This window comes from Panicum virgatum, chromosome 2K (genome assembly GCF_016808335.1).
Source record: "Panicum virgatum strain AP13 chromosome 2K, P.virgatum_v5, whole genome shotgun sequence".
Lineage (NCBI taxonomy): Eukaryota > Viridiplantae > Streptophyta > Magnoliopsida > Poales > Poaceae > Panicum > Panicum virgatum.
This window is the reverse complement of record NC_053137.1, coordinates 44,845,000-44,868,873: the sequence shown is the minus strand read 5'-3', so window position 1 is coordinate 44,868,873 and position 23,874 is coordinate 44,845,000. Positions and strand designations below refer to the sequence as shown.

Here is a 23,874-nt window from a genome sequence, read left to right as displayed (position 1 = left end):
GCCCAGTCAGCGGACAGTGGCCAAACCTTCGCAGCCAAGAACTCCTCCACAACATCCCTACCACCACAAATTTGACAAGCCGTCATGAAAGCCTCTAGGCACGGCTTGAAACCTGGCGTGCGCTTGTTGAATGCAGGCTGGTAGGTATGTTCAAACATCTCAATATCCGAAGCTAACAAATACTTCTCCTCATTAGATCCTTCGGGATCCGGGAAGCTAATCTTGGCATAGAACCAGTATCCCAGCCAGTTCCCTCCCACTTGTTCTTTTGAGCCGTGGAAAGCATAACCTTCTCCAGGCCAGTCTTCTTGTTAGGCTTGCGAGGAATGAAGGTGCAACAGCCATTCTAAACTTCGCTAAGCTTAGTGTCATCATCCATGTAAACCTTGCGAGGCTGGCAGTGCAGCTCGAAAAGCTGGCAGAAGGCGTCGACGGACACTACCCCTCCGAAGGTCCGCACCACCCACAAAAACTTGGCCAAAGCGGCTATTCCATTCGGGGTAAAGTGGTGCAGCTTCACGTTAAATGGCTCCATAAGCTTCGGCACTATTGGATCCATCGGAAGCCTAAGCCCAGCCGTGAAAAAATCCTTAAAAACAACTACCTCACCAGCCTCCGGTGTGGGAATCACCTCCGCTCCTGGAGGGCAGCAAACACCCTTGGCAAAATAGCCCTTCGAAATGTAGAAGTCTATCGTGCTCTGAGAAACGACAGATGGTTCAAAAAGCAGAGTCTTACATTTCTCCGGAGCCATGAGTTCCGACACGTCCACTGATACTGCGGAGAGGCTCTCACTGGACTGTTGCTGCTGCTGTGGCTGCGAAGCACCCGCTCCTTCTGAAGGATCAGCTTGGCCAGGTTCTGCGCGAAGCACCCCCCCTTTTTATATTAGCCATATCTACAGCAACAAAGCAAGGCAAATCAGGTAAGAGGAAAAAAGCATAACCTCCGATCAGCCTAGCTGTTTGCTTAGTGCGGGCAATGTGCGCCGAGAATACTCACACTTAAGGAACACTGAAGGATTTGTGCTCACACGACACGGTCACTAACCCCAAAACCTTTGGGCAAACACTCTATGGCAAAAAAACGCAACGAAGGTTAGCAAGCTCAAGAAAGCGCAAAATTCACCCCCCTCCGGTTATAGGCATGGGAAAAGCTACAGTGCCAATGGTAAAATTGAGGAGTCAGCTATTGCGGCGGCGCAATCGGAGCCTGACACGTACACATTCAGCCGATGGTTCGGGAGACATTTTTCTCCGGGAGCTTCCCGAAGGACACGCGCAATCTCTACAATTTACGTGGGTTCGGACCGTCGGCTTCAGACCTCGCCCTCGAGGGGCTACGGTTGGTGATTGGACCTTCGGGAAAGGCACCCGGAGGTCATTTCCAGTTCTAGAAACATCTCCTAACCTGTCTGCAGGGCTCCGGAGCGGGGTGTCAAATGAGCCCGAAGGTTTGGTGGCGTCTGCCAGGGCACCGCTGGCTAAAGGGGTCACCTTCGGAGTCGAAGGAGGCAAACGACTGCTCAGGGGCATGAGCACAATGAACAAGACCTGTGGAGGGTAGCGAAGTCCGGAGGTCGATGATCATGAAGCCAGACGTGTGCGAGGGACCCCAAGACCTTCGAATGCACATGCGTGCGTGAAAAATGTGAACACGTGAGAAGGTCGGATTTGTGCACCTCTCACCTTGTGTATTTACAACGAAACCGGCTGTAGATGAGCTGTAAATGAGTTGGGAAGGGGCAATTAGGAGAAAGCACAGCTGAAGCTGGGAGTATAAATAGCCCCTCCCCTCCACCATGTAAAGGGTTGAATTTTCTGGTTATTTTCTAGAGAATTTATTGTCCATTTTCATTGCCATTTACATTCTGTTTATGCTCCCTGTTTGGGCATCTACAAAGCAAAGATACCAACACCGATCAATGCAACGCTCGCGTCGAGGTGCGACCCTGGACTGGCAAAAAAAGGGTGCACGTGCACATACTCTAAATACTATCCGCCGTGGGAGGGGAGCGCTGGGGGCGCTCGGACCTTCCCTGAGCGACACGCGTCGGAGGGGAGACGCCCGACGCGAGGCGTTGCCTGCCGGCTCGGTCGTTTCCAGCGGCGCTCTCGCTGCAGGTGGGGTCGCGTGTCCTGTATCCAGCTATTTTTGCAAAAAAGACCCTGCGCTTCTTGATATTAAAACCTGCAGTACATACACTTTACAAAAAAAATCTACTCGCCCTCCCGCAACCGCCCTCCCCTTCCCTTTCCTTCCCCTCCATGCGGACAGCCGCCTCCTTCTCCTCGCGGTCCGCCACCGCCGGACTCCGGTCGCCCTTCCCACCCCACCCCCGCTATCCACCGCCGCCCCCTCCCCCTCCCCGTGGCTCGCCGTTGCCGGCCTCCGCACCCATCCTCCTAACCTCCCCACCTCCCGCTCCACGTCGTTGCCGTCCCCTTAACCCTCCCGCTCTCTCACGGTCGCCGCCGCTGCCTTGCCCCTCCACCAACCTCCGCCTTACTGGATCCGGCCATCCAGGCGGCGGATCTAGCCCGCGGCGTCGCCCCGCGCCCACCTCCGCGCCGCCGCCCGCCGCCAATCGCCGCCACCCTCGCCTGGGCTCCTCCGCGCCGCCGCCGCCACCCCCTTTCCCCTCCCGTTCCCTCATGGTCGTCGCTGCTGGTCCGCCCCGCCGCCGACCTCCGGCTTGCTGGATCTCGACGTGCAGGCGTTGCCCGCCGCTGGTCGCCACCGCCTCCGCCCACACGCCGGCCTGTTTTTTTTTGCTTTTCTCTTTTTTTCCTCTATTTTTTCCTTTTCTTTTTTCCTCTCTTTTGTATTTTTTCCCTCTTCTTTTTCTTTTTATTTTTGTGCTTTTTTTTTCTTCGCGCGGCGGAGCCGGTGATTATACCTAGTACTACTAGAGCATCCTGAGTTCCTGGTGCGGGTGCGCACGCCCGACCGGCCATCCAGCCCGGCAGCATGGGCAGGCGTAACGTAAAGGCCCTCTCCAAAGATGTGCGCCAGGATCAGATCATTTTACGCACTATGCTCCGAACCCGTCCCGTCCCGTCCGGCGGCGGCGTACGGTATGACGGGAGCTGCGTCGGTTTCGCGCCGGCCGTACACGTTGTCTGCTGATCTGCTACTAGGGATGAAAACGGTCGGAAACATTGGCAAAAGACTCCACCATTTTCACTTTCACATTTTTTCATCGGAAACGAAAGCGGTTCGGTATTTTCGGAAACAAAAACGACGCCAATATTCCGGTAATTTCGAAAACGGAAATATACGGTCGAGAACACTTCGATAACGGTCGAAACCCATCAAAACGATAAACATATCAAACAATAGAGTATAACATTAACTATATGACTTGACACATCTCATATGCAAGTAGTGAAGATTCGATTAAGATATTAATCTAAGTATCGAACCAATCCGTGATAACTGACACATAATAGCATGCACGATAGTAAGGCACAAAGCTACACACAACATAAGTGACATAGTCATACATGATCATAAATCAAATTCAAAAAGAGACTTAAACATAGACTAGCATGCTATTAAAAATAGTACTAGTGCAGGGCCGCAGACTGACTATGCCTACAGCTGAACTTCCGCGAGCTATTGGGCCCGGGAAAATATGTGTTGGACTGGGCTTTAAATACGGTAATACCGGCGGTAAATTACCGAATAAATATGGTAATTTTTGAAAACGGTCGGTAGATGTTGAAATTGTTTTCGCTTTCAGTTTCGGATAAAAATACTGTTTTCGTTTCTGTATTTTCGGTAGCCGTTTTCATTTTCGTTTACACTAGAATTTCGGTAAAACCTCGAAAACGATTTCTGGTAATTGAAAATTTTCGTTTTCGTTTTCAACCCTATCGGCTGCTGATCAGCAGGCTGGAACGACGACGATGGCGTCCATGCGTCAGACCCACGATAGCTGGAGCGTAAATTGTGCGGACGCCGCAAGCCCCGTCGGAAGGGTAGTTTCTGCACGGCGGCTAGCGCCAAGCACGTTTTTACAGGGCCAACCAACCAACCAAAGGGCAAAGGCGACCGGGACGCCAGGCAGCACCGGGCCCAGGCGATCGATACCGAGCCGCCGGCCAGCAGGCGTTGGGACGGCGAGGATACGGCGATCCCGTGCGGCCGTGCGCGGTGGACAAACGAGTGACTACGCGCACCAAGAATCCCGGCCCCGGCCCGCCGCTACCCTCATAGGCTCCTACAAGTCTCCTACTGCTACTGCTGCGGCCGCTGCTGCAACGCACGGACGCATGTCGGTGGAGCTGTCCCCGGCGGCTGGCCCTCGGCCCTCCCCACGAGCCGGCCCGGCTGGATCTATCGGCGCTAGCCCCCGTCCCCTCGCGGCGTCGCCCGGGATTCCGACGGCTCCACCGCGGCACCAACCGCACCGACCGGCGACCGTACGGCCGCCCATCGGCAACGAGAAAAGGCTATGCGCTATTTACGTGCCTGCCGCCGCGGTCCATGCCATGATTGCTTGCTAGCTCCCGGACGGCCGGGCCGGCTGGCCCCGTCCCCGTACGTCCGCGCCTACGGCCCTACGCGTACAGCCAGGACGTCCCGTCCCAATCCAAAGCCAGCAGGCTAGAGCGAGCGAGGGCGCAAGATCTCACTGGCGTCCACCACGATCTGCCGGGCACAGAGTACTACTCGGATGAGTCTCCTCTACAGTACTGCAGGGAGACTTCGCACTGACACGTGGTCTCCTGAACCATGAGGCCTGCAGATCGGTGGCACCGAGTCTCTCTACGGTACAGCAGAGGAACCGGTTCGTGCAGGAGGGAGACAACGAACTCCGTGCTCAAATCTGCCGGCGATCTGCGTTTCGCTAGCCCCGGCCGTTTACGTTCGATCCAGCTCGCTCGACCCTCGATCGCTTCAGCAGAAACACAGCTCTGCGCTTCTAGTTGGTTATACGTCATGTTCTTGTTTTTTTATGAGAAAAAGAAACGGGCGACGGAATGGGGGGTGCCGATCTGCTCGCACGCAGGACCATGTGAGCGGCAATGCGGCACAGTTGGGAGGCAGGCAGGCAGGCCGCGGCCGGGCGATACCCACCCTTCAATCATTCATCAGGCCACATGATGATCACTACTACTCGCTCCTGGCTTAAGCTAGTAAGACCAGAGAATGGGCCGCGCGCGAGGAGCGTGTTTAGGCTATAGTGTACAGTGTGCGGGTGTCGTCTTCTGTGTTGTCAACAGTGTGTATTAAAATTTAGCATATTTATAAATGCTAATATGTGTACTAAAATTTAGCACCTAACTTTAACTCCTCAAAACAGGACCTAACAAACCGAGCACTGACCAAGCGACCAGTAGGATCATGACTAAAATGGAGTGAGGAGTGCGAAGAGAATGGACCACCTCATTTCCCAAATCAAATACCCTCTCAAAGTCTCAAGCGTCTCCACGGCAAAATATTATAAACTGGGGGAACCCTCAAGTTGTCCGTGTGGCTTACAATTGTTTCCAAAAACCCTCAAGGCTAAAAAGGTGTGCGAAGTTAGAATTCTTCAACTTGGTGCAAGGAGCCACGAATGATTATTAGAGCTGATGCAAAGTAACACTATGACTCCCAACCAAAGCATCATGTTCTGTGAAATCCGCCCTTGACCCTTGCTAGGGCAAGCTGCAGCTGCCGTACGTCATGAACTCGTGATAGCGGTCTGAGGCTTCAACCTAAAAATGCACAATGCAACACATGAAGAAAGCTGAAGCAGGTAACCGTTATCAGGTCGGCAAAGACGAAATGATGAATGAATGAGCCAGCATTAAGATATGAAAACTTCTACAACCCCTTTCTAGTTCTTCTAAAACTCCCCACTACCCTATCACACACCCCAGCACGAGAACATGTGCACACATCTAAAAGAGCAACGCTGACGCACTGACCACTAGATGTAGTAGTATGACTAGACTACTTAACCTATTCCCATATACAATAGCGAAAGAAGAACAATCGAAGCGATCAACAAAAGGAAAGAAAAAACAATTAGGAGGACAAAAGCCAGGTCCTGTCCGGCATCTGAATTGGAATCGATCCATCCGAGCACGTGGTCTCCATCAGCAGGCACGAGGAAAGGGGCGACGAGCAAGCGAGCAGCCGATAAACAAAGTGCTTAGATTAGCCCATCTTCTAATCACTCCGCTCGGCAGGAGCTCCAAAGATTCCCGGTCTCCGACGCATGTAATGGAATGCAGTGCGGAGTGCAGCAAAGTCTCCTCATCAATCTCCTGGCCTCTTCCCTGCTGCAAGAAAAAAAAAAGACAGGTTCAGAGAGAAATTTTTACTGTCTAGCCCATCATCAGAGAGTAGTACAGTTCAGCAGGAGATAGTAGAATAATCGCTAGCATAAAGTATTCCATGGGTTCGAGAGCTGGCTTGCAGCTTGCACGAGAAAGGAACAGGGGTACTGACAGTGGATTAGTTGTAACTTGTCTTACAGACTCCAAAGCGAGAGTAATGATGACCTGTCTCCAGCTTTTTGGTAGGGACGACAACAATGGCTTGGCCTAAACTGTTGGGGACCGAGCTTTGCTTTGCCGCAAAGCAACAAAGCTGCTGTTAAATGGCCATGGCAACACCCGAGGTCGAGGCAAAGCGAGGCGCTGACCGATGCTGCCGAGGAGGAGAAGATGAGGAATAGACAGCTTCTTGGCCTTCTTGCAAACCGGTTTCCAATGTGGGAAATGGCTGATGTTGCAGTTTAGGACAGTTCCAAAGCTAAGCTCCCATTGTGGTGGTTGTACTTGCTGGTAGTGGACTAGTGGTAGAGTGGTCAAAGATTAAACAAACTCAGGAAATGACGAAATGTGTTTGGTAGGTTGTGGAAACGTGTTTGGAAGGGACAAATGGAAATTTCCATGGCTGATTAGAAGCTTGTTTAGGCCATGTATAGTTTCCACCTCATAAACCCCGTAAACTCAAAAAAAATGTCACATCGAATATTTCGACACATGCATGGAGTACTAAATAAAGTCTATTTACAAAAAAAATTTCATGGACGGGCTGTAAATCGCGAGACGAATCTAATGAGCCTACTTAATCCATGATTTACAACAATGATGCTACAGTAATCATTCGCTAATTATTAATTAATCATAGATTAATTAGCATCATTAGATTCGTCTCGCGATTTACAACCCATATGTGCAAAAAAATTTGTAAATAGACTTCATTTAGTATTTCAAATTAACAAGATTCCATCGCAAATTTTTTTTGCAAAACATCTCAACACGGCCTTAGTAGTAGTAGCCTTTTGTGAGACAATGAGACGTTTCAGTCAGTGACTGTAATGGCAGACAAAATGCTAGATCAGTGTTGATATGGTAGTTGAGCGATCAACTGAAGATGCAACGACATGCTCAAATGCGGTGTACTAACTGAGGCTACTGGCTACCTGTGTTTTTCTGTTCCGGTGGGAGCTTGGCATGGTCTCCTAGAACGGCAGGCTCTTGGAGGTTGAGGACGCCGTGAGCGCCTTGAGGCTCTCGGCCGACGCCGGCGCGAGGTCCTGCGGCAGCCGCGCGCGGCGCACGATGCGGCGCATGTTGCTCTGCAGGCTCTGCTGCACCAGCTGCCTCACGGCGCGCTTCTCCGCGCTCATGCCGGCGTCCGCGGGCTCCCCGTCCGCCGCCTCCTCCCCGCGGCACCCGCGCTCCTGCGGCGCCGACACCGTCGCCACGACGCCCGAGGCGTCGTCGGCCACCTGCTTGCCCTTGTCGGCGCGGAGGATCTCCAGGATCCTGGACGCGCGCTTCTGCGCCAGCGCCGTGCCCACGAGCGTGAGCTCCAGGAGCGCGGACGTGGCGCCGGCCTCGGCCATGGCGGCGCGGTCGCCGTAGCTCCGGTGCGCCAGGACCATCAGCACGTAGGCCGCCTTCTCCTGGCACCCGGGCTCGTCGGCCCAGTTGAGCACGTCGACGAGGGACGGCACCGCGTCGGGGGCGCGGCTCACCGCGCGGCGGCCCTCCGGGCAGGCCGCCACGAGGTTGCAGAGCGCGGCGAGCGCGCGGTCCGTGACGGGCGCGTCCCCGACGGACGCCACCAGCGCCGGCGCGAGCCCGGCCGCTAGCAGGTGCGGCGCGTTGGCGGGCGCGATGGAGAGGTTCAGGATCGCGCGCAGCGCGTCGTGGCGCGCCTGCTCGGTGGAGCACGCGCCCTGGAACGCGCGCACCAGGAACGGCGCGGCGCCGGACGCGCCGATGACGGGCTTGTTGGCGTCGAGCGCGCTGAGGCAGAGGAAGTTGGCGACGGCGGCCTCCGTGAGCGCGGCGGACGCGGCGCCCTCCACAATGCGGAGCATCTTGTGCACGGCGCCGGCCTGCACGATCGCCGCCTTGTTCCTGGGAATCGCAGCAAGCAGCTCCGACAACTCAGAAACCAACCAAACACACCCAGATCTGATCACCAAGCAGAGGAAACAGAGGAGCGCGAGAAGGAAGACTCACGTGTCATTGCCGATCCCCAGATTGAGCAGCGCGTACAGCGCGGCGGCCGTGACCTCCTCCTCCTCCCCGCCGTCGCCGCCGTCGTCCAGCATCGCGACGAGCGGCGGGATGGCGCCGAGCATCGCGAGCATCTCCCTCGCGGCGGCGTCGTCCTTGGCCTTCCTCCGCACGGCCGCCGCCGCCTCGACGCGGGACATGCACGGCTCGCCCCCGCCGGCCTGGAGCGCCCCCACGACGCCCTTCAGCTCCTCGAGCGCCTCCACCTTCCTGGCCACCGCGTCGGCCCCGTCGTCGTCGCCGCCGCCGCACTCGGAGGGCTCCTCCGCCCTGAGCAGCTCCGCGAGCCTGTCCGAGCGCGGGCGCGGCCTCGGCATCCGCTGCGGCGACCGGTACGGCGTCCGCCCGCGGCAGGAGCCGCCCCCATCCGCTCCGCCGCCGCCGCCGCCGCCGCCGCCGCCGCCGCACGTGAGGACCTCGAGCACCTTCCTCCGCAGCGCGGCGGCCGAGAAGATCGGCCAGAGCCGGAACCCGCCGGCGTCGGCGAGCGCGCACCTCGCCACCATCGATCGCGTCACCTTCCTGCTGCGGCGCGAGCTCTGTCAGCAGGTCGCATTGGCCGGCCGGGCCGGAGGCGGGCGAGACACCTGGCTGCGCTCGGGCGCTCGCGACTGGCGTCCGGAGGAAGCCGTGGCCCGGCGGGGTGAGCTGGGGTTTATACGCGTGGAGGGGGGGACGCTCCGAGCTGGGCGCAGCCAGTGGGCCCAACTGAAGACCGGGCCGGTGGGGCCGCGCGGTCAGCGGGATGGGGGTGATTCGTTATTAGAGGAATAGAATAAAGACTAATAAATGGTGTTAGATTTGAGCCGAGAGGACCTCGAAGCGATTGTTAATGGCGTGCTTAACTGAATTGGCTTGTTTATGGTTGCAGGCATATCATATGGCCGCACAGTATACCACCAGTGAGGCAGGCCTAATTACAGCTGGATCTTCCTGGGGAGGAAGACGAAGAGGAGCATGACTGCGTGATAAAAGAATTGTTGGGGGTGCTGTCAACTTGGTCGCAACCAGGTCAGCGAAAATGACGCTTACTAGTCAAGATTAGGACCTTGCCCGCGACGCTCCAGTCTGAACTTGATGCGGATGATGCCATGACGGGGGAAGCACTGGAATTTGGACTTTGTATATGGTCGGGTACCGGTTCGTGAACCACGATGGTTTAATTTGTGTATCCACCACGCATCGCTCTGTCAAATTGGTGTGAAGGCTTCGTGTTGCTGTCACTCACATGTAACCACACAGATTTGGCGTGACCACCTGACGGACAGTGAGAGCTGGGCACCGTCGATCGATGATCCAAATGCCCCCCGATTGGTTTCGCAAGCAGCGGATCCATGTCTGGAGTGGTACGAATTAATCACGCCCACGCACAAGAGCTGCTGACGGAGTCCCCCAAGATCGAATCCCTGCTCCCCCAACTGCCCACCGCCGATGCATAAAAAGATTTGCTGCTTACTCCCGGTCCCGGGTCGCGAACCCGAACCACGGGCCTCCCAGCTGGGGGGGGGCTCGTCACGCTTGCTGCGTGTTCCTGCTCTCCTCGTACCAACTGGCCGCCTTAGCTTTGGTATAGAAGACGCGCTCTTGAGCTTTAAGCCCGAACATCCCGGCGCGGCACGGCAGGGCGAGACGAGAGGCGCGTGTCGTGTGCTGGTGACGACTGCTCACGGAAGGGATGGACCTCGCGAGGCGCGCATACGCCCGTGCCGGGCGCCGGGCGCCCATGGCCTTGGATCATGCTGGAAACTAGCACGCAGGTTTAAAAAAAAAAATCTCGCATGCACGAAGGACTAAATAAAGTCTATTTGTAAAATTTTTTCATGAATGAGTGTAATTTTTCGCGACGAATCTAATAATGGTAATTAATCGATAATTAATTATATTGATGCTATAGTAACCATCCTCTAATCACGCGGTCAAATGCCTCGTTAAATTCTTCAAGTTCCTAGTGCAAGGATTTTGAAATTAATTTTGTGAACTGACTTTGTTTGACACCCCTAATCACGATCAAAATGTGTTCTAGAATTTCTAGCACACTAACCAAACAGGGCGCATGATTGGCAGCCCCAGCCCCAGCCTGATCACCGTGGATGGAGGGCGCAGAAGCTCGCGGTAAGTAATGAGGAGGCATGGTGGCCATGGCTCACGGTTTCGACTTGCAGGCTCACAGCTCATGGAGCAGGAGCCCTCTGTAGGACTGCACAAGCACTATTTATATGCTGTGATCTTGATTCTATTTGGTTTGTGCTACATTATAAATTGTAGCAATTTTGATCAATAATTAGAGATATTAAATAATACAAGTTTACAAAACTAACTTCAGAACCCTGCGGTAGAAACCTTTAAGAATCTAATGAGACCTTTAACTGCATAATTAGAAGATGATTACTATAACATCACTGTATTTAATTATCAATTAATTACTATCGTTACTCTTGAGCTAGCCCGCGCTGGCGCTCCAAACGGCACGCGCTCGCCACCGACGCAAGTCACAGTCGCCTCCGGTCAAGGCGCTGCATCCAGGTAACAGCCGCATCGGATTTTGGAAGAGTTCGACCGGTGGCAGCAGTCGTGCTGCTGCCGTCGCCAGGAGGACCTGTGCCTGCGGTTCTGCACTACTAGCGGCTGCCGCCTCCAGCGCCGATCGCGTCGTACGACGGATCAGCTTTTTCCACTCGTGGCTTCAGCAGGCTGGCTGCCGGCCCGATCGCAGAGTGACACGGCGGCCCCCGCTCGCCACCGCCACCGACGCTCGCAGCATTTAAGGCGGCAGTGGTCGCCGGTGGGTGGCGCCGAGCCGAGCCGACCACGAGGCTGGCGCGAGGGAGACGGAGATAGGGGTGTATTTACTTCGCGAAAATTTCGCGAAAATTTTGTTGTAGTACTATTCGATTTTATTTAATAATTATTTTTCAATCACGGAGTAATTAGTCTTAAAAGATTCGTCTCGTCATTTACAACCAAACTATATAATTAGTTATATTTTTTAACTACATTTAATATTCTATACATGTATCGTAAGATTTGATGTGATGTGCGTCAGTGAAATTTTTTGGAAACTTTTCGCGGATCTAAACACAGGCAGGAGGGGGAGTAGGACGTGTGAGCCGTGCGGCGGGAGGCCAGATTCAGAAAGATGCCGGTGCTTCTGTGTTTCACAGCACAGGACTCGCGCGCGTCGCCTTGGAGAGCCGGACGATGGAGCGCATGGGCAGGGCTGCTTCGCCCCGGCCTTCCCACGGCGAGCGCTGCAGGCGCGGACGCAGGGTGAACGCGGCAGCGCGGGACGTCGTCCACACGCCACAGAGGCCGCCGGAGCGGGGGGCGGGTATTGAATTGGTCAGCGTACGATGGGTGGTGGATGCACAGGAGCGGAGCGGAGCGGAGCGGCACAGCGGCGCCAGCGGCCCTCCGTGCGTGCGATCGAGACCAGCCGGAGGGAGCCGGACGAGAGCGACGCGTCGGGGGCCGGTAGGGATGAAAATGGAAACAGCATGGGAGGATCAGATTATCAGAGAGACGGTCCGGGTTTGAGCCCCGGCGCTGGCACGGGAGGCTCCTCTGCAGCCTTCCCTCTAAACAAAAAAAAACAGAGAAACGGACTAAGATGCCTATGGAGTTTGTAATTTTCCTAGGAAACGAAACGAAATAGCGTACTACCACAAAATGGCAAATGAGCACGGCAAGCTGTCGATATTTGACAAATCATGCTTCATACTCTCTCTGTTCTCCCATCGATTAATACGATCGCAATGTTTGGTGAAGGAGCTCGATTACACAGCTCGCGATGGTGATCACTGGATGTGTTGCAATGATCACAGCCATTAGCACCAACCATTTTCAGACCTCATGCAGCGCCGACACAGGTCGAGATTGGTCAATGCGCGCCGTACGCCAGGGGAAACCCTCCAGAGTGCTGCGCATCCGCCGAGGAAATGGGATGGGCAGCAACACCTGCTGCATACCGGGACTTTTGAGGTACCAGTATGGGTGGGCATTCGGGTAACCCGAAAAATTCGGGTCGGGTATTTCGGGTTTTGAGAATTTCGGGTTTTGTAATCTGTAACCCGAAATTTGTCCGAAATAATGAAAACCCGACATTTCGGGTACCCGAAAATTCGGGTTCGGGTTACCCCGAACTACCCGAAATTTGTACGTCTCCATGGCGAGCGTCGGAGGCGAGGTGGTGATGACCGGCGGCAGCGGGGGCGGCGGCGGCGGCTCGGTCACGCCCCGCGGCTGGAGCAGTGCCTACGCCGAGAGCGTCTCCATGGCGCAGGCGTGCGTCGAGAGGCGAGGAGACCGGCGGCCGGCGGGGGGCGGGGGGCGGCACCTGCGTCGGCGCTGAGCCGCTGACTGCTCGGAGTGGGCGCGCGGCGGCGGCCGGGGTGGGGGCTGGGGGTGGACGCGGCGGCGGCGGCTGGGGTGGGGGCTGGGGTGCCGCGACTGCCGAGGTGGGGGCTGGGGTGGACGCGGCGGCGGCGGCCGGGGTGGGTGCTGGGGGTGGACGCGGCGGCGAGTCGGCGGCGGCGAGTCCTCGACGGCCGGGGTGGGGGCTGGGGATCGGCGCGGCGGCGGCGGCCGGGGTGTGGGCGGGGGTTGGGCGCTGCGGCGGTGGTCGGGGTGGTGGCAAGACGGTCGGCGCGGCAACTGGGGTGCGGCTAGGCGCTGGGCGTGGAGTCCGTGGAGGCGTGGACGGACGGCGGCGGCATGAGGGGTTGGACTGGAGGCGCGAGGGACTGAGGGGATTGACAGGGTTAGGGTTAGTCCAAGTGGAAGGGTTTGGTGGGCTGGGCTCAAAATATGAGTGGGCCGAATGAATAATAATTTTGGGCTGGTCTTTTGTTCGGGTTTGTTCGGGTATTTCGGGTACCGTGGCCCAATACCCGAATTACCCGTAATAATTTCGGGTACCGTGGCTTGAATCCCGGATTAGGGTTCGGGTTTTTCGGGCTCGGGTTTTTCGGGTTCGGGCTCGGGTTTTTCGGGCTCGGGTTTCGGGTATCGGGTATTTTGCCCAGCCATAGGTACCAGACAACCAGTACGCCAGCGTCCTGTCTCGTAGACAGTCCGCGCGGGGTCGGCGGACAGTCCGCCAGGCATCGCCCAGATATTTATCTGGATGGGTGTGGGACCCATTCGTCATTTCTCTCTTCCTCCTCACTTCGTCCAGAGCCGAGCGGAGCCGAGCGCTCACGCCGTCGTCGCCCCTTTCCATCGATCTCTCTCCTCCGGCCACCAAACCTCGATTCCTCGCGCGGGAACCTTCCTCGGCACCTCCTCCACCTTCCCCAACCTCTAGACCGGCTTCTCCCCGGCCGGAATCGTCCCCACCACCGCCGGACACCATTGGAGGTGCTTGAAGCTTGCTCCACCGTCGATCCGCCTCTCCGGTCGTCCTCCACTTGAACCGACCGCGGGAATGGATTCGTGGTGAGTTCATCATGCTTCCCGGTCTTTTTTTCCCTTCTGTGGTGCGTCGCCGGCGCCGCCGCCGCCGCACGTACTGCCGCCTGTGGCGAGGGTCAGAAGCTAGGTATTGCGGACGGTCCGCCAGGGAGGTGCGGACAGTCCGCCGGTTAGATTAGGTTTCGACAAGAGACGATGTTGTCTCTGGTAGTTTAACAGAGTTGCTTGCGGACAGTCCGCTATAGGGGAGCGGACGGTCCGCCGTTGAAGCTTGAAGTTTGTCCAGAGACGGTGTCTCTGGTGGGATTCGCAGGATTTAACTGCGGACGGTCCGCCGCTTGGGCACGGACAGTCCGCAGTAGAGTCTAGGATTTTGTCCAGTGACGTTGCCGTCTCTGATGGATTGAATACGTGAACTGCGGACGGTCCGCCAAGGGGGGGCCGTACAGTCCGCAGTAGAGTTTAGAAATTGTTCCAGAGGCATTATTGTCTCTAGTGGGCTGGCGCAGGTGTACCGCGGACGGTCCGCTAAGGGTGAGCGGACAGTCCGCCGTATAGATTGAAGTTTTGTCCAGAGAGGTACTTGGAGCTGGTGGGTCGGTAAAATAGTACGGCGGACGGTCCGCCACTGGGGAGCGGACAGTCCGCAGGGTATTTCAGTTAAAGTAAAGGAGTTACATCTTTGGGCTGCACTCATTTATTTCATATGCATACGTGTAGCATCCGCAACTGAGGGCGCCGTATTTGAGGTGATCGCGGCACCGCAGGAGCAGCCGACGCAAGCCCAGGAGGAAAGGTGTGAGCACCCGGCCCAAGGCCCGTCTGACCCCAGTTCTGTGCAGCAGCCCGAAGGCAAGCCCCGGTGCACATCCTATTACTTTTAAATTATGACACCTATATATGTATTTATTGCTTACGCATTACGTTTAGGAGTTGTTTGAAACCCTAATTGCATGAACCCTAGGTGTCCTTGAGTTGTACTAGTATGTATATGACGGTAGAAATGCTATGCTAGATAGGGTTCGGTAGAAGTCGAGTAATTCTTGGTTACTCGCGAGATATAGGATGGTTTTATGTTTCCAGATATGAGTACTAATTTTGGATGAAAGTCTTGTAATGAAAGAAAGAATAGAATATGAGACCGGGCAGGAGAAGTGTAGTTCCGTCTGTGTCGGTTAAGGACCGAGCCATTGTTGGCCCTGCTGATCATGTTTGAACTGTACTAACCGCATGCCGGGAGTAGGAGGTAGTCGAAACCGGTAAGCCGAGTACTGCCTTACTTCGAAAGTACATAACTTCTACCCACCCCTTAGGGCGAGTCGAGTGGCCGCGGAGAATCGGGATGCATATGTTTACTTTTGGTGGTCTCTCGTAGGGCTCGGCTGACTATATGCAGGTGGGGCGGTTCTGTTGTTCGAGGCAGGGAGGTGAATGGTTGACATGTATAGTCCGACGGGGCAAATACGTGCCGTGTTGGTTAGGTCCACCTTGCAAGGTTAAATCGAATCGATTCGCCGTCAGTCGCTCTCGGATATGAGCACCTTGGTCACTGCGTCGCAGCGTAGTGTTGTGATGAAAAGATGGTTATACTTATGTTGATGAACACATGATTTATTACTTATTGTTCCACTATGTTTGCTTTAGATTTGGTTATGCAAATATTAGACTATGTTAATTTATAATAGAACTTGGTCTAAAATAAGGAAAGTGAGGAATGACTTTAGTCGCTGTTTTCTGCAAAATAACTACCAGCCAAAAGCCTTGCATGTCTAGATATGTGGGCTAAGTTATACCCACTGATCGGGTAAGCCTTGCTGAGTATTAGTATACTCAGGGTTTGTTGCCACAATTATTTCAGGGCACGCAGACGTAGACTTCTGTCCCTGCTGCGCCAAGTTCATCCGTCGGGATGCAGAGGGATGGGAGGTTGTGGAGCCAGACGTTTAGTTAGGGATCTCCCTAGGGCACACTTTTGTTAGATGTAGGCCCTCTTCCCTCTAGTTGAATCCGGATTTCAGTAATGCAAAGTTTGTAAATTATATATATTTATTCCCTCTTGGTTTGTAAAACTTAAAGTAAAGTATTATGTATATTTGTTGTATTTTCAAATATGTGTCGTGCTTGTGCCATCTGCGTCCATTTTCGCATGGGATTATCGGTGATGTTCCGATCGAGACGTGGGTTGAGAAAGGATCGCCAAATTAAGCCGTTAAGTTAATAAGCCCGATGTGTTCAAATAACAACTATTACATTTAATTAAAGTTTTAATTTGACGGTTCTATCACACGTCCTGTCCCGCGACCCCGCCTCGCGCTTTCAGCACAAGGGCCGTAACGGTGGACGGCGTTCAGCCCGGCGCCACCGCCACCGCCACCGACACCGGCGGACGGTCGGTCCCAGCAGCTGACAACAGCAGCGCGAATGCTCTGCTCCGAGTCCTCCTCCCCCTCCTCTCCATGTGCAGGGTCCGAGCCTCTGGTCGCCACGAGTGCATACGGAGGCGGCGGCGGTGGCGGCGGCGATGCGATCGTTTACCGAAACTGTGTACCCGCTGTGGGAGCGAGTCTTGATGAGGTCATGAGGATTTTTGGGATCCCAAATCGTTGGGGGCAAGGGCGCGGCCGCGGCCACCAACCCCCACCCCACGCTGTCGCGTGCGGCGCGTGACCAATGCCCGCGCCGCGGAGGGCGACGCCCAGCGGCGCGGGGACGGGCGGGCGTAATGGCAGACGCGACGCCGGGTCCTGCGGTCGCCGAGCCGGAGGGTGTTGAAATTGAATGGGGGGCGGCCTTGTATCCGAAACCCGGCTGGTGGAGCGGGCGAGCGGCACGCACGAGGACGCCATCGCTCGGCTCGGCCACGGACGAGAGCGACGCGGCCGGCTCTCGCCGGACTCGTACGTGTATGCTCGATGGACAAGGTCACCGGTGTGGGAGTGTCGATGACAAGATCCATGGGTCGGTCCTACGCTTTGGGCATGTGGGTCTACGGCAGGCTGTCAAACGCATGGTACCGGTGGAGCACGAAGCCGAAGAGGGGCGAGCAGGGGAAGTGAAGGCAGGTCAGGTCAGATCATGTCGGCCGGGCGACAAGACAATAGCCCCCATTGCCCCAGCAGCAGCGTTCCAGAACCACAACAACTGCTGCGGATAAAAGCCCGGACGGGGGTGAAAGTGAAACACTGGAACCGAAAGCGCACCAGGACCTGGGCATGTGCTGCCCTCTGGCCTCTGCTCCCCGCAGACGGAGACCTACAGAAGATGCCGGGCGTGCGTGGAAGTACGAACAGTCTCGCTGATCTGATCCATCCCGGGGCACAGGGGGCGGACGCGACGCATTACGTGAAACAGTCTCGAAACTACGGAGACAGCAAGGACGCGATCAACACACGCGGAATAACATGGTCGGTTCGGTGGGAGGCTGGCTGGTTTTGACTTGCAGGCAGGCCTGAGAAGCAAGGGGATCAGACTCGGCATGTAAACCTCAGCAGGAAGAGCCATGTCGCCTCATGTGACGGATGATCAGGGTTAACAAACCGGTGGAAACCGGTCCGGCCCGGTTACGGTTTGGGCCGGTATCAAATCGGCTCCAATTCAAAATTTGAATTCAAAAAAATAAAAATTCCCAAATCGGTCATACCGACCGGTAAACCAGTCAAACCGGCCGGTAAACCAGTCTACCGGCCCATTCAAAATTCAAATTTGAATTAAAAAAATAAAAAAAATTCTCAAACCGATCATACCGGCCGGTAAACCATGCACATGCGATTTTGAATTTGAATTTAAATTCAATCGGTTTCTACCGATTTCCGGTCTGGTAAACCGCTACCGAAGGGCAACAATTTGACCGGACCGGTCGGATTTGGAAACACTGCTGATGATACGACGGCAGCTGCTCAGCTCCTCCGCCCCTGCCGAAGGGGCAGGCGGTAGCGGCGGCCAGGGTGGCACAAAGGGCTGCCCGGCGTGAGCATGGGCAGCAGCTGCTCAGCTTGTACCACCCAGCTATGGGGAGCCCAGCAGCCGTGGGCCGAGTTGCTGGCCCGGCAGCTGGTTGCAGCAACAATCCAACTCCACTGGCAGGCGTCGATCCCACAATTGGTTCAAGCGAAACATAGATTCAAATCAATCGGCTTCAGAAAGATGCTACCAGTTGTTTTACACATCCAGAAGATACAGCTGATCGGCACAAGTCTTTCAAAAGGAGATACTGTACTACATAGAAATGCAAAAGAAAGTGTAGCATAGGTTTCAGGATAACTGAACACAAAGACGGTGCTGTAGATAGTAAAAATAGCCTATCCCTAATCTTTTTTTTAAAAAAAAAAGGCCTATTCCTGTGACTGATATATAATACCCATTTCTATTCAGTCTGTTCGCTGCATCCAGCCAATAGTGTTTTTCTCTCGCACCAAACCAGCACCAGCCACCAGTACTTTTTTCTCACAACAAATCAGCATCAGCCACTAGCCACAGCACAACGAACAGAGTGAATCACTTCAGAGCAACGAGACAGCCAGTTTCACTGTCTCAGCAGGAACCCTAAAAAGCCTTTAAAGTGGCGCAACTCTCGCCGTACAGGCAATGCTAGCTCAGTTGATAGGATACACGAAATGTTTCCAAAAAGTGAAGCTAAACATGATAATGTTCGTTTCAGACGGTAAACAGGACTTCACCCTGAAAATAGGTGGTACATGCCAATGCCAATAAATAAACAAAACCTACTGCTAATGAAGAGCTCGTAGACTCGTAGTAATAGGAAATGACAACCAACACCATCGTACGGCAAGATCATACAGAGAGCTAGTACTCACACATACTCATGAAACAACTCAATGATAATCATAATCAAACAATGTTCTAACACATTTTTTTTTCACAATGTGATCACCAGTGAAATCATTGAGCATAGTACAACCAAACACAATGGGTGTCAAAACCTCGTTCAAAAAGGAAGTTCCCATTTAAGTTACTATAGAAGGATTTCCTTTGGGATTTGGCCAATTTCTGAGATCATACCAAAAACCCTACATAGTCACCATATAGCCAGTACAGAACCAGTTTATATATCAGGATTTCGTTCGAGAAAAAAAAAAGTTTATATATCAGGATTTTTCACCTGATGCCAATAGCATTGTTTAATTCATCTCACTGCTATTTGAATCTGTGCTCTTTTGATTGGTGGAACTCCAAAAAGATGGATAACAATAGCCAGCTGATGCAATTCAGGGCACTGGGTTAAATGATGTGGGATTATAAATTGCGTATAGATACAAATTCCATGTATCCATCGAAAGTCAAGTGTAAACATAAAGTTCCATTAAAGAGTACATGTGAGCTTAAGCTCCATACAAAAATATGATAATAAGTGACATTAAAACACTGAAATGTCTGCACCTTTAGTAAAGAGTATAGAGGTGATAATACTGAGTCCATATACCAACTTTCAGGGTTGCTCCAAGACCATGTCAACCTAGATTCGATAAGATTCATATAGGCAAAGTAATTGTTTCTTTTGCTATTGAAAATGTCACTGCAGCACTTGAATTGGTGCAAAGTATTACCACCAAGTTGCCTCAGTGCATTCCATCAAATTCACAAAGTAAAATCAGATACCAGAAACTCTCACACCTAACCTAAGTACAACTTTTGTGGGCAATCACAACTGAAGAGAAGACTGATCCTATTTGGTGGCAAGCAAAAGAAAATCACCAAACACAAGCATCAAACACAATTATCCAATATTCATAAACAGTTAAATTTTTATTCCGCAATCCATGTTCCGGGAACATGGGTAATATCAGTTCAAATGATGAGAAATGATGAGGGCTAATGCAGCAAAGATTTTTTTTTAAAATTATTAACTAGAGAACTGACATCTAAATCAATAAGGCAAACATCAAAATAATTCAATTCAGGCAGAAAAAAAACTGATTCTCCACGGATTATGTGCAGCCAAGATTAAAGAGGTGGTAACTGCTAGATATAAAAAATAGAAGGTTAGCAAATTGGCAATACCAGCAACACTATGCAGACGTAGACCATCCATACTTTGGCATACTGTTTAAGAAACAGCTTTCTAAGACAGTGCATAATTAAGCTCTGATTTAAAAGTATGTGCACTGGCCATGATGCACTCACACAGATAGAAACAAAATGTTGGCAGCAAATGATGAGATCTACTACGAAGGACAGCATGTCCCCATAATGAAATTCAAACTTTATAGTACACAATCTACAGCAGCCAAGACAGTACTATATGGGTTCAGGAAGAATAGAACAGAACACAATAAATCGGTTACCTAGCTATCTGCAGAATTACATATTAGACAAATTCACATAAATCTTCTTCAAGATGTCCAAATTGAGACTTTCAGAGAATGAATTTTTTTATGAACAATATAACACTATGTTATGTCACTTTGCACCTTATGTGAAATGTTTTTCACTCTTGGCACTACACAGTTATTCACTGCTATTTGGATATGAGCCTTTTCGGCAGTGGAATCTGAAACTCAAGTGTATTGTTCAATTCATTAGTTGGTTCAAGTGGCCCACTGGACTCCCAAAATTATGCAAAACGACGGAGGTGTATAGTCCACTGTGTTTGTAGTGTGGGAACTAGGGACTGCAAAACTACAGCCATATAGCCTCCATAAAAAGAGTGTGTAAACTGGCTGTTATAGAAGGGTATAGAACTAAGAATAGTGCCTATAAACAGTTAAACACCCACGATTCAAGGGTAACTCAGAAAACATGTAACTGATAGGACAAGTTAAAGTGTTCCTTTTGCTACTGAACTCTGTTCTTAAGGCGTGAGGCGTTTGTGGCGATCCCACCCCTCTAAGGACGCCTAGGCGCGTAAGGCGCGTGGCGAGGCGACGCCATAGACATATGTTAGAATACTATGACAACATAATTTAGTAGCACACATACATACCTTTGTTGAGCTGTTGTAGCACCCATTCTCCCCTTTGCTGCTGCTCTTTCCATCCATTCTCTTCTCCCAAGTAGCAAGCTACACAAATAATGAGCAATGAATCAATCAGCAAGACTAACAAAAGAAATTAAGTGCAAAAACTGGACACTGTCAACAGGAATGCATGAACACACAACACAGCAATACAATCACACGGCATAAGTGCATAACTAACATCATTAGTTCAGTACATCAGCCCATAAGTTTAGAGCCTGGTGGACATAATTAATAGTAGTTCTAGTCCACAATTTCAGACTCTAGTACTCCACATTAAATAAGACAATATAAGTAGTGCACAGGCACAATAGAGCAGAGAAGAGGGCACTGGAAATTACCTGGCCATAGGAGAGGGCTGGTGTCGTGGACCAGCAGGGCCGTCGTGGACCAGGCGACCAGCAGAGAAATCCCAGCGGACCAGCTCCAGGCTCCAAGCGTCGCTCTCCACAGATCAGAGGGGCAGCGCTGCAGGGGCGGAGGGGCAGCGCTGGAGGGGCGGTGGAGAAGCAGAGGGGCTGTGGCCGGTAGAGAAGTAGAGGGCAGAAAAGCAGCAGTGGAGGGGCGAAGGGGCCAGGGGCGGATGGGCCGAGGATGCGCCGCCGGCTGCCGCGACCCAAGCTCCAGGCGCCGCCGAGGATGCGCCGCCGGCTGCCGCGACCCAAGCTCCAGGCGCCGCCCTCTTCTCTTCCAACCCTATCCACAGGTCAGCTCTCTCCGTTTCCCTCCCAAATTGTGTCGATTGCAAGCTTTGTTGGTGGCCGGCCTCTATTTCCCACTCGATTTCCCGCCGCTCGGTCTGTTCCCGCTCGCCTCCCCTCTTTCCCGCCTGGGGCCTCACGTATGGCGCCCGCCTCATCCAATTGGACGCCCAGGCGATGCCTATGGACGCCTAGACGACGCCTTCGGCGCAAGGTGGACGCCATACGCAGTCGGCCAAGGCGAAGCAGACGCCCAGGTTGCCAATCGCGCCTTGTCGCCTAGGCGTCACCTAGGTGACGCCTTAAGAACAGAGCTACTGAACAATGTTTGACACTGCAGATGATGACTTGGTGTAATTGATTACCATAACATTGTAGACGTTGATAGTGTTGAGTCTTCAGTTGCTGAATTGGTGATTACTGTGGCATTATAAACCTCACAGAGCAGTCAACAGCACATTCCCTCAAACCACAAAGCTAAATCATACAGTACAAACCACCTTAGCAGCCCAGCTGAAGGTAGTTTGGTGCCGAAATCACAATTGAGTGAAAAGCCATACCTATCCAGGGCAAGCAAAAGGAAATCATCACTTCATCAGACAGAGTAACCAAACAGATTTTTCCATTCCCATAAATAGTTCATCTTTTATTTAACTATCCATTACTCAGTGAGCTGAGGTGGTCTCCCCACCCTCAAAGCCAAGCCCATACAACACACCAGCATATTTCTCGGTTAACCCGTTAAAGTATGCCTCCTTGAGCTTCTTAAAGGAAAGTGCAGTCAGAAGCGAGTCGGACCCTGCCTGGTGGCAGATTCCAACCCGGGCGACGTCGAGCAGCTCAGCAAGCTTGTTCAGCCCGCCATGGAGGCTATTGCAGAATCTCATGAGGTGTTTGATGTCGTAGATCACAGGGAAGTAGATCTTGATGAGATTGAAGAATCCCGACATCGTGTCAGGCAGGTTTGTGCCGGTGAGCAACTTGAGCAAGTAGCCGAAGTCGTAGCCGCTGTGAAAGGTTACCCAACGCACATCGGAATTCATCACGACGCCGGAGGACATAAGCAGCTCCGCGAAGCGTCGAGCGTCGGCTCCATCCGCACCGTGGCGGGCGAAGTCGATCCCACTGCGGCGGAGCAGATCGATGGAGTCCGCGGCGGCGACGTCGGTCCGGGGGTCGAACCCTCGGAAGTTGAACTGCCAGACGCAGGGTCGGCCGCCTGGGCCGAGCGCCGGCAGCCCTCCATGCTCGTCGGAGAAGGTGAGCCCGAGCTGAATAAGCTTGAGCATGTCGACGTTGGCCTTGAGGGTGGCGTAGTTGAACTCGGCGGCGGATTTGTAGGTGCCGAGCGGGCGGCACACCACGCCGGGGAACTCCGTGTCCATGGCGACGTAGGGGTAGTCGTCGACGATGTCGCGGATCACGGCGAACTCGGCCTCAAGGTTGTCCGCCCAGACCTCGCGGATCTCCACATCGTCGGGCTTCTCTGCAGCGGGCGTCGCCATCGGCTCGGGCGCATCCAAGATTCGAGCTTTATTCTCCTCTCCTCTTCGGTCGCCGGAGCTCTTTCGGCAACAACAGCTAGGGTTCGCGTGGTGGAGCGGCAGCGGGAGCGGGGGCGGGGGCGGGAGGTGGAGGACGGAGGAGGGGGGAGGGGAGCCCACGGGTCAGCGGCGAGGGGTGGGGGCTCCCATGGGCGGGGCGGATAGGGAGGGGGGTGGGGTGGTGAGATCCGGCAAAGAGAGGAGAGCCCGATTGGGGAATTCGGGGGGAAGAAGAAGAGCGTGGACTCGAATGGGGAAAGTGGGTGCCGTGCGCCGCCGGCTCACTATTGATGCCATGTGCCGGGGCCCGTTTTGCGGGACCCGTGGGTATGATTGCCGGCCGCGGGGCCGCCGGGCGTGCGGCTGCGGCTGCCCGATCGGCCCTCCTCCGATCTAGGGCTGTTTTCTGCATAGTCAAGTCGTACTTCCGTCCAGATCAATATGTCAAGTTAAAAAGAGTTTGAATTTGCTTTCTCTTCGTATCGTTGGAGAACAATGAGGGCACGGGCACTATCAAAGTAAAAAATTTTATTTCATTTATATAATTTCTGTCTAAAATTTTATTCTCTAGTGCGCCACCCGAGTAATCAAATCGTTCTGTAAAATAATAATATGTACTATCAAGACAGTTTCAGTGGAGATTTTGTAGTAGTTTCATGAGCATTTAATATGATGCCATATCAGTAAAAGATGTGACATGACATCAGAAT

At 53.4% G+C, this 23,874-nt stretch overlaps 2 protein-coding genes across 2 annotated transcripts; both read right to left on the bottom strand.

Annotated features, from left to right (window-relative positions):
- Positions 1-5,779: 5,779 nt before the first annotated feature.
- Positions 5,780-9,146, bottom strand: LOC120695647 (U-box domain-containing protein 45-like). The gene is made up of 3 exons (XM_039978856.1): positions 8,481-9,146; positions 7,430-8,375; positions 5,780-6,278 (listed from the first exon to the last, which is right to left on the bottom strand). Exons 1-2 carry the CDS (start codon positions 9,041-9,043, stop codon positions 7,469-7,471), a joined length of 1,470 nt encoding a protein of 489 aa, XP_039834790.1. The 5' UTR covers positions 9,044-9,146; the 3' UTR covers positions 5,780-6,278; positions 7,430-7,468.
- A 10,542-nt stretch (positions 9,147-19,688) lies between these two features.
- LOC120695646 (probable CCR4-associated factor 1 homolog 7) lies at positions 19,689-23,310 on the bottom strand. The gene is made up of 2 exons (XM_039978855.1): positions 21,261-23,310; positions 19,689-20,964 (listed from the first exon to the last, which is right to left on the bottom strand). Exon 1 carries the CDS (start codon positions 23,123-23,125, stop codon positions 22,286-22,288), a length of 840 nt encoding a protein of 279 aa, XP_039834789.1. The 5' UTR covers positions 23,126-23,310; the 3' UTR covers positions 19,689-20,964; positions 21,261-22,285.
- Positions 23,311-23,874: the final 564 nt, after the last annotated feature.

What these genes read in the sequence shown, in the direction of transcription:
- LOC120695647 (XM_039978856.1), bottom strand. Translation starts at nt 9,043, where the DNA reads ATGGTGGCGAGGTGCGCGCTCGCCGACGCCGGCGGGTTCCGGCTCTGG. An exon ending in CTGGGGATCGGCAATGACAC is followed by an intron (nt 8,376 to 8,480) that starts GTGAGTCTTCCT and finishes TGCGATTCCCAG; the next exon opens with GAACAAGGCGGCGATCGTGC.
- LOC120695646 (XM_039978855.1), bottom strand. Translation starts at nt 23,125, where the DNA reads ATGGCGACGCCCGCTGCAGAGAAGCCCGACGATGTGGAGATCCGCGAG.